This window comes from Branchiostoma belcheri, unplaced genomic scaffold, assembly GCF_001625305.1.
Source record: "Branchiostoma belcheri isolate BF01 breed outbred unplaced genomic scaffold, Haploidv18h27 scaffold133, whole genome shotgun sequence".
Taxonomy (NCBI): domain Eukaryota; kingdom Metazoa; phylum Chordata; class Leptocardii; order Amphioxiformes; family Branchiostomatidae; genus Branchiostoma; species Branchiostoma belcheri.
In genome coordinates this window covers 521,915-532,225 of record NW_017802747.1, presented here as the reverse complement: position 1 = coordinate 532,225, position 10,311 = coordinate 521,915, and the positions used below count along the sequence as shown (strand labels likewise).

Genomic DNA, 10,311 nt, shown 5'->3' with positions numbered 1-10,311 from the left:
AAATAAGTTAAATCAGTCCAATAGCCATATATTAAAAACAGTATAAAAACAACAAGGTAAAGTTAGAGTGGCTTTAGGGTGACACATTACAGATCTAGGATTTGTCATGCTACTATCCATTTAAAAAAGTAATATCTATCATTCTTTTGTGAAAGAGCACATCGTGTAAGAGCGCTTGTAGCAATTATAGATTATGGGTTAACCTTTTGTACCTAGATGCAAGTCACTTAGGAAAATTGCATGCTCGAAGGACACTCGGTGGGCAATTTGACAAAACAACACCAATAAAAACCCTGCACTTCTTTCCTCAGAACACGCAAGGAAACGGCGAAGGCAAGATGGAAAAATTCCTGATGCTGGTTGCAGGTTAGTTAAGCATGTAGAAATAAGTATAAAAGTCACAAGATTGTATTTTTATAATGCTATGATGTATGCTAGAATAGAAGATATTACAAAAAAAAAAGAGGGTTTGGGGAAAAAACTTGTATGCGCCTGAAACCATGTTTAGAAGTGTGTATCAATGTAGGGACCTCTCCTCACACTGTGTTTCCATGTTTGATCTTCCGATTTGTATTATTTTTGGGTAGTTGGTTACATGGTGTATATGTTTCAGTACATGCAATGATTTGAGTCCACCTCTCTCTCTCTCTCTCTCTCTCTCTCTCTCTCTTTCTCATGGCGCTTCTTGTAAATGTTTACATTTTCTGTCTCAAATAGACTATCGCCGGACTTTTTTCAATGAAGCGAAAAATTACTCTTATGACAGCCCTAATAACCTTATTTGTAGTTTTTTGGTCCATACAGAGTTGTAACCCTATTTTACAAACCTGACGTAGTCCTTTCTGTGTGTAAAATGTAGGGTCATCGTGGTTGATTTTATTGATGTTGGCATGTTGTTCGTGTAGATGTTTGCATGTGTGTGTGTTTGTGTGCCTGTGTGTGTGTGTGTGTGTGTTAGCGTGAGTGTGTTGAGAGAGAGATAAAGGGAGAGAGAGAGAGAGAGAGAGAGAGAGAGAGAGAGAGAATCTATAGGGTAACTACGAAGTTCAGTTATTCCCAGGGTACAGGACAGAGACTTGTCTTGGATAGCTGCCATTTCTACCTTTCTCCACAGGCATTCGATTTATTCAGCAATAGCACATTTACAAAATAAACTGTTTTTCTCACCCCGCGTTTTGAGAACAAAGCATGTAATGATATTTTTCCATCACCATTTTTGCTATGAAAGTATTACTACTGTATTCCCCAATGTTTGCATAATAAAACGATCAATATCATCGTTAAATTCAACATTCTTTTACCACAGCGCTGTTAGTAGCGGTGTTGATAGTGTTTGGGACGGAGTTGAACCCCTGCCGTCCACCGCCGGATGTGAAAGTGTGCGGCTGCTCGGAGGGAACTCGAGTCTCCAGTACCAACCCTGGAGACACCTGCACGGTGTGTGCGTGTGGACCAGATGACAAAACATGGGACTGTTTTGGTGAGTTTAAGGGTATTTAGAACTTCGGGGTGTGGAGGTATCGTTTATAGGTGGGTTTATGTGTATGCCTTTGCAGGGTGGTAACATTTGGGCTGCAAAGATCCTACATTTCATAATAGTGTTCGATCTGGGCAATTCGAATCGAACCCGAGTTCCATTTCTGGGTCACCTGCGGTCATTTACAATAAAGCGGCAAAACAAGCCCTTCTGCCTTAGTGACTCGCAACAGATTTAAAAAAAAAACACATTTTTATAGATATAAGTAGTTTTCTGGACAATACATGTCCGCTATCATTTTTTGTGGACATGTAACATGTAGCGAAGCTACTGTCGTATCCTTGGGTGATCTTGAATACTGTAATGATTCTTTACGCCTGTATGAATAACACAATACACACTTTCGGGCGATATGACATGTCTGCACAACTGGTTCAAACCTGGAAGCATGGAGAGTCAAACATACCCCAGGGCTCGAAATGTTAAGACAATAATTTCATTTCAATTTGACGAAATTTACCTCTAAATATTATTTGTTTATTTTCATATGTTACTAGTAAATGTTTTCGATCCTTTTTTTGTTGTAAAAGCTAAAAACGTATACAGTCCGTATACCAGTAGAGAATTATTTTTATAAACAGTAAAATATATCTTTTATCCTTTCAAAAAATTTCTTTCGTTTTGGACATTTTTGTCACACATAGTCCTATATGTACGATGCATGGGTTGTGACATGTCAATATGTAGCCTTATAATTTACTTTTTTAATTGATAAATAAGCATCATTATGGGAATTGTAGTAAAAAAGGTATGAGAAAATGGATATTCTTTCAATAACAAAGAGTATGGCTATTTTAAGTCATTTTTAATACATGAAAGCACAATACAGGTAAGGTGTGTGTTGATTCTGATGAATGATGACATTTGTCTTCCATAAATAGAGCATTAATAAATGGTTTTCTTTCTCAAGGACGTTATATTTACCGTGCAAATACCGATTCATGCACAACATGGGGCCGTGGTATTATTATAAAAGCATGTAACAAAACGTTTTCGAAAGCTTAGGATTTTTAAAATCCACATCTTCCCTAGGAAAATAGTTGTCTTAGAGACCAATATTTCGAGGGTATTTATTAACAACTTTTTATGGCTTCACTACACCATATTTATATTGATGAAAAAACGTTATTTTTCCTTGTGTTTCTCATTCTACCCCGATTCCATTTTGCGAACCAAATAACCTGATGACATTAGCAATCTCCAAGCAGATACATGGTGGCATCGGCAGGTAATCTTAGAGGAGATACACAGTGGCTTGCCTTTCAAGCAGATACAGACAGGCATTGATACTGTCAATTTCCATATATTTTAACAGCAAAAGGCATTCTAAGATTCCATGGCTGTATGGGGGGGCATAGAACACTTCACATTTTGAATAGGCGTGATTTAGGAACAATCCATTTGTGTGGGAGGCGAATAGGTCTATTTTTGGTACGAGGTATGTGGTGAAGCCATGATGCATTTGCTCTTGAGCAAATGTCGGCCTCCAGTATTATTTGTTCTTTTTTTTCAGTTCATCAGCATGTTTGGCTGGACATCGACCCAGGGTGGGCAGTGGGGGAAAGTGGAGGGAGATTTTGCACCAGTTACGTCTGCCTCTATACCGTGGATAAAGCAAACAACGCGTTCGACGGCGGACTGGGAACCTTCTGGGAGCCGCTGTACGAACCGACCGGGTACCGACACTGGGTCATCCTGGATCTGCAGAAGGTGTGGAAGATCTACCGGATTGGGATCGTTAATTACGGAGATACTGTGCACGACGTCAAAAGCTTTCTGTTAGAAAGGTAATTATTCTTTATTTTAGAAACTTAAAATGCATGTAAATATTACTCTTTTATTGTGCAATGTGACATTAGTCCTTGCACAAAATTATGAAACACTTTTTTTGAAACCATGCTGTTATTTTGAACACTGCAAACATACCAGGTGAAACTATCACCTTCTAGAACAAACTCTATTCGTCTTATTCGTTTTAAACTTGTTATATGTATACAATATATATTTTTAAAAAATCCCAATAGGATGAATACAATGCGCTCTCAATAGATTTGGCACTTTTTTTTTACAAATTCAAAATTTGGAATATTGTTACCACTGTATGTCTGTAATGATTCATGACTCTGACCATTGACAAGACAACCTCTCAGAGCTGAAGATGGCAGAAGTCGTCTGAAAGCTTCTCAGGCTATTTTTTCTTTGTAGAAAAAATGTGATGTCTATTTATTTTCTCTTATTCAAAATTTCTATGTTGCAGGGCTCGAAATACTAGGTGCATGTGCACCTTAGTGCACCCAAATTTGGAGCTGTGCACCAAGATTTTTTCATAGGTTTAATGTATGTAAAGATATTGAGTATATAGTAGTTACAGCATATTCTAAACATCTAAGTGTCAGAAAAAATAATACAATACTTGATATAGTACTTTACTTAAAATGAAACATAATCATAGTTTTTAAAGACATTCTACTTATTTTATTTTATTTGGTGCACCTTATTTTTTTGCACCCAATTTTTAGGTTGGGTGCACCAGCGCACCTATTCCCAAACATGAATTTCGAGCCCTGTGTTGTTTTCACCAGCTCTCTCAACAGCTCTCTCGGTGATGATGAGTATGTTTGGGAGTATGCTGACAGCTTTGACGGGGTGCAGACCGGGATGTCTTCTCCGCAAACCTTTGACATTTACACTGAAGCACAATTCCTGAAGCTCACAGTCAACACAAGCAGCGAGGAGGGACCGAGAATTCGGGAGATTTCTCTGTACGGCACAGGTATTTAAACTCAAGGTCAATGCATCAACTGCTAAATGCTAAATGCTAAATGCTAAAAAATTATAAAATAAAATAAAAATACTACTAATTTGTCAGTGGTGGCTCATACTTTGTACTTTGCTTTTTAAGCTGAAATATTTCCTCATCCATCCATCCACCATTTTATATGTGCACTGTCCGTTTTTTATTATATTGAGGCCACATTAATTCAGTTTTAGGATGGCAGAGTTTTGAAAGAAACATATATAATTGAGTAGATATTACTAGTAATCCCATTGCTTCAAATTAACGAAAAAAATTCTGCATCTTTTGCACCCATTGCCTAGATCAACCACTCCTAGCCGAGCCGTGTGCTGTGGTCCATACCGGCTGCGTCTTGAATGAAGCAGCTGGGAAAAAAGCTCCCCCTGCTGACCAGCAGTGTTATGCCATCGTTGATATTCATGAACGGATTCGCGAGTAATTATAAATTAATTTATTCAACCATACCCCTGTTTATATGTCATTTCATGACATTGATAAACTGTTGATTATGCCTGTTTACCTGCCTATGATCCTGTCAGAAAATGTTTTACATTACAGTAGTTTAAAAATTCAAATATTTACTACACACTTCTTGCAGCATAGTCTGAATGATGTTGATTGAAGTATGTGTATCTATCAAATTTATCTTTAACATTTTCATCAGCAACAACTTATTTTACTTTGGATGACCAGAAACGGGCCCTTTAGAGTTTTTAGTTTTTACTTGCTGTTGATTCCATTCTCATCCTTGTTAGGAGTCCAAGTTTCTACCCACCCACCTTAAGCACTGTGTTCTAAGTATAGTTTTAGGTCTCCACCGATGCTGTTTTCCTTTCGGAGTGTAAATTGACACTTAACATACCAAGGACCAAGGGAGTGGGGCCGCTAAAGGCCCGGTCAACTGTACAATCCGGGCCTAGCCGGGTTGTTTGCGTAAACAAAAAAATAAACAATTTGTTCTCATGGTTAATTTTCTAGAACTTTTTTGTGTTTTGATGTTTTATATCATAATTTTCGTTGAATACGACTACCCGGCCGGGCCCCGGGTTGGAAAATGTGACCGCGCCTTAAGGAATTTTTTCTCTCCCTAGTAATCTACTCTTTGCAACCCCTTCTAAAGCCTTATAAAAGCTACTTTGCAACCCTTTGTTTCTGTTATAAGGCTGTCCAATTTTATACAAGTCCGGGCACATGTCTTAACTCTGAATCGTAATTTGTTTGTTTGTTTTTCAACTATAGTAAAAACGACGCCCTTCCGGTGCATCGGACGGGCAACGTCATTCTCCACGGCTTGCTGTCTGTTGAATGCCCTCATAATGATTACAATGTTAGTAGAACTTCATAATTAGGCCACACTGACACACTTTTAATATGGATGATATTGAGGTTTATTGAGGAAAAAAAATCTCATTTAGCTGTCCACCGAAGGGTTCTATTCTTCCAGGAGAGAGTCAGCATACAATTACATATACATTCATATTACATAGTGATTTAAAAGAAACAAATATCTAACATCATATTTTCCTCACTTATCCATGTCCCTCATGTGCTTTAGTAGGCCTTGTTTGAACTTTTCATGTGATGACACTATTTGTAACCCATGTGGTAGAGAGTTCCATGCTGCAGTATTTCTGTATGTGAAGGTTTATAGTGCTGTCTTTTTTTATATTTTTGACATCCATAACATCAATTTATCCGGTTAAAGAAAAAAAAAACGTTTGCGTCTGTACTTTATTTTAATTTCACTATAAAATTTACAAGAACAAAAAAGTTCCACGTTTACATATTGTTGACCACATAGATTTCAAAATGAAGGCAACGTTTTGCCCATCCTTTCTTTATGCTGCTGTTGCACACTCAGTTCGATAACAATAAGATAGTGTCATCCGTATTACTAAATCGGACTAAATCATAGCAAAAACTTTTAAATTTGATCTTAACTGCTGTAATTAAAATAAAAGCTAATAACTTAACTTATTCAAATAAAGTCATCTTTTAGAAATATCTTTAAAGATTAAAAGTTCAGAATTTAATATTACAATAAAGCAACCAATAACAGGGACTATTCATATTCCGAAAGAAGACTTTTGTATGTAAGTTTCATTTACGTCCTGCAAAGTATCGATTTTTTGTAAGGTAAATCACAAACTGTCACCAAAATAGAAATAAAAAAAATACATTCATTTCACTAAACAATAAAGTCTAGCATATAAATAAACGTGTATTAACTTGTTTAACCCTACCTAGACCGGGCTTTTTTTGACATGGGGGGACCGGGGGGGGGCTCTTTTGACCCCCCCTAAGAACTCGCGAACGGTATGTCGTATGACCACTAAATTTTCAGAGAATGGTGTACTAGTGAAAATTTATCATATCTACAATTTTTATGTCGTTATGACGTAATATGACGTCATTATGACGTCATTAATGTGATTTTATTGGCGAAAAACCGTCTAAATAGGTTTTTCCCTGAAAACCTCCCTGGTATACAACATAACTTTACCAAAAGTGTTTATGACAGAATATTAGGGTGTACTAAGTCTTATGTTGCCCATGGCAACACCGGTGACGTCATAAAATGACGTCATGCATATTTAAGATATCCGCCATCTTGGATCATCAATCTTGAATTTTCAAAAATAGTTTTTTTTCATGATAAAGCCTAAAATACATTGTTAACATATTAAACACCTTCATTCAAACCTTTTTTGTAAAAAGAAATGGAAGTATTGATGAAATTTTAATGAAAATAACCCGTATATACCTGTACTAATGATATAGTCAGCCATCTTGGATTTTGGCCAATGACGTCATCAAATTAGCATAAATTATGCATATTTAATGATAAAATTTACATAAAATTATATGGGATGTTATTAATATTAGAAACCATGAGTAACTTGACATAAAACCCATAAAATTCTATTGTTGAAACAAAAAGTACTAAATTTAGCAAAAAATGCCTGTCAGAAACCCGTTGCCATGGCAACACAAAAAATTATTATCTTATTCCAATGATAGAGAATTGTTGCCAACAATATTTTAGGAAAAGTCACCAAGTTTGGTCGTTCTACGGCTAGTCGTTCAGACGCTAGGTGACATCAAAGTTGCCGCGGGCACTTTTAGCCCCCCCCCGGTCTAGGTAGGGTTAAATTGGGCGGGGTAATTTGTTGGTTTCTCTATTTGTATTCATTACATGATTACATGTTCTTATTGTAAAAGCTGTAAATATATTCTAATCTTTTTTTTCTCTCTTGAAATGTGTTCTACTAAAGAAAGGCATTGTTTAATACCTTGCATTTCGTAAAACGTCATATTTAGAGTATCCTCATTCTATGGTCGTGTATTATTTGTACTAGAAGTTTTTTTTTTTGCTAAACCTTTAACTCTTAACTTTTAACTTCTGCCTAACCACAAAATTAATAAAATTGGGAGTATAACAGCTAGCTTCAAGTTGGTAGGCTATATAATTTAACGTCCTTTCTTCAGGTCAGCTTATACTGGACATTACGAGGAGAAGGACCAGTAACATCCGGGCCATCACTGGACGACATTTTACCCGAAGGCGTGCCGCAGAACAACTTACATTTTACCCTCCCACCACGGACCTTACCTCTTGGGTTCTACATGGTGCAGGTACGTAAACCCTGTAACACCTTTAAAACGTCCCCCTCGACTACCAATTAACCAATACCTTGGGTGCCAGAGTATTATCGAGCCGTTAGCCGTGTTCGTTCGGCAGCCAATAGCCCTTCGCCCGCCTATTTTAATTACCTCTGCGGGGGAGTTGAGCCCGTGGTAGTTTGGTGTAAGTAGTTGTAGGGGAGACCGGTGTGTCGAGAAGAGTGGTATAGTACTAATTACACACTGAAACCCGCGGGGTCTGCTACCCAGGAAAATTAACAGAAGGTTGACTGATGAACGTTTTGGAGCATTCTTATCAGATTTAGACAGCGCCTACCTTTGTGTGCAAATTGTACCCCCCCCCCCCAGGTTGTCGCAATAAGGCCAAGGCAAGTTCTTTAATGTATAACGTCAGCGTGCGAATTAATTTTCGTTATATTTTGAAAAAAAATGTTGCCATTTGTTGACTGCATTTTGACCAATGGAAAATGGGTAAATGTGTCTGTTGCCAAGCCAAAACTTATGATGACAGGTAAATGTGAAGAAAGCAGGCAAGACAAGGTTCTGATTTATGGTCTGTCGTTTACTTTTAATTTTTTGCAGTTTTGTATTTCATTTCTTTGAATGTAAAATTGCCGCTAATCAAAATTTGAAATAAAATCTTGTTTATTAAGGTTCATGATCTCAAAATTTATATAAGTATAGTAGATTCACTTGTTGTGGCCTTATTGTAAACATCTGTCCAATGAACAAGATAGTATGTTCAAGGAATTAACCTTTATAAAATAAAGTCTATATGGCAAATTTCCATTAATGTCTTAACATTTTTTTAATTATCGTACTTTTTACAACATTCAAAAGTCGTATCTTAACAACGAACACTGTTTTGATATTTTTGTAAATATTTGCAAATATCCCAAAGAGCATGAATGATACTGATTGTTAATAAAAATACGTTTTAACACGGATGAATTTTTCCACAGTTTCAAGCCACATTGATTGTACCAGGAAGTGGCCATGTTTCCATCGCATCAGTGCAGACGTGGGTAGAAGTTGCCAGCATGCCGGTAACCTACACAGTCGGTCCTGTTCAGCGAACGGTAGACACAACCAGTGACCTGACTGTAAACGCTGCGCTCTCGTATGACCCCGATGGGATTCTTAGTTCAGGAGGATTTCTCTACGAATGGAATTGCAAATACGAAGTCAATCTCCGTAAGACACTGTAGTTTCATTTGTTGGGGGATGGACCTTATTTCATTGAGTGTATTTGAACTAACCTAGCTCGACATCAGTTATACTCGGTTCTAGTTTTGGGATTAGAAAAGATTGCATTGTCAATTGACAACAGCGGATATCGTTTTTTTGCTCAATTTCTTCTTCCTCTTCTTTCTACTTTCCCAAATAGTGACCTCTGACCTAAACTAATGTTGTGTCTGTTGCTATGGTAACTAGTGTTTGGTTACATCATGTTGCAATTTCATAGCAGGAGGGATTTAGACTGCTGTTACCATATATGTGAATGTGTTTGAGTAAGAGTTAACAGAGCAGACCATATGCGAAGGTAAACATTATTCATTCCCTTGCAAATGTTACCTTTCTAGTCATATTTTACTATATTGTTTGTTTTGGGCAAAGAAAATCAACACAAAATACAAACGACATGAACTTCTGTCGTACGAAGTTGTAGGAGATCATAACTGCCAGAACTGCCGTATTGTACTAAATACCATTATCGTTCTTTTGTAGCCCTTAATGCTTCAAAGATCAACATTGCTGGCTGTAATAAGAAAGCAACGTCCAGTAGCGTCGCTTATGGTGGAGTACCTGAAAGAGCAGTCGACGGGAATAATGGAGGCGGACACTGGCGCTCTCTGTCATGCATGCACACCTCCTGGAACGCCAACCCCTGGTGGATGGTAGACCTTGGTGCCCAGTATCCAATCGAAAGGTAACATCCATTACAGCCATGCATGTAACTATATTCTCCGTACACCCGAAGAGATAATTCCAGCTGTTTGTTTGCTTGTTTGTTTGTTTGTTTGTTTGAATAATACTTTATTAACATTGGCGTCTGTATGGTGTAGTGGATAGAGCGTCCGACTGTCAAGCGAGAAGACCCAGGTTCAATCCCCGGGGTTGGACCCAGACATGTCCGGACTTAACACACATTTCCCCCCTCAGTTAGAGGGTTCCTGGGCCCTACTAGGGTTTGGGTTGGCGTTAGGAAGAGCATCCAGCCGTAAAAATCTTGCTTAAAAAAAAAAAAAAGACTTGTACCTGGTGCAAGCACGTCTAACCCCCGGTTGGGGAAAAATGACGTTAAATTCGGTTAAAAAAAAAACATGTTATT

At 37.6% G+C, this 10,311-nt stretch overlaps 1 protein-coding gene across 1 annotated transcript in view; it reads left to right on the top strand.

Moving 5' to 3' along the window:
- Positions 1-338: 338 nt before the first annotated feature.
- Positions 339-10,311, top strand: part of LOC109464152 (polycystic kidney disease protein 1-like 2) — a 36,216-nt gene continuing 26,243 nt past the window's right edge. The window contains exons 1-7 of the mRNA XM_019761090.1: positions 339-366; positions 1,307-1,480; positions 3,051-3,324; positions 4,120-4,310; positions 4,637-4,769; positions 5,574-5,661; positions 7,824-7,970. Coding sequence (XP_019616649.1) covers positions 339-366; positions 1,307-1,480; positions 3,051-3,324; positions 4,120-4,310; positions 4,637-4,769; positions 5,574-5,661; positions 7,824-7,970 — 1,035 coding nt within the window. The remainder of the gene's footprint in view (positions 367-1,306; positions 1,481-3,050; positions 3,325-4,119; positions 4,311-4,636; positions 4,770-5,573; positions 5,662-7,823; positions 7,971-10,311) is intronic.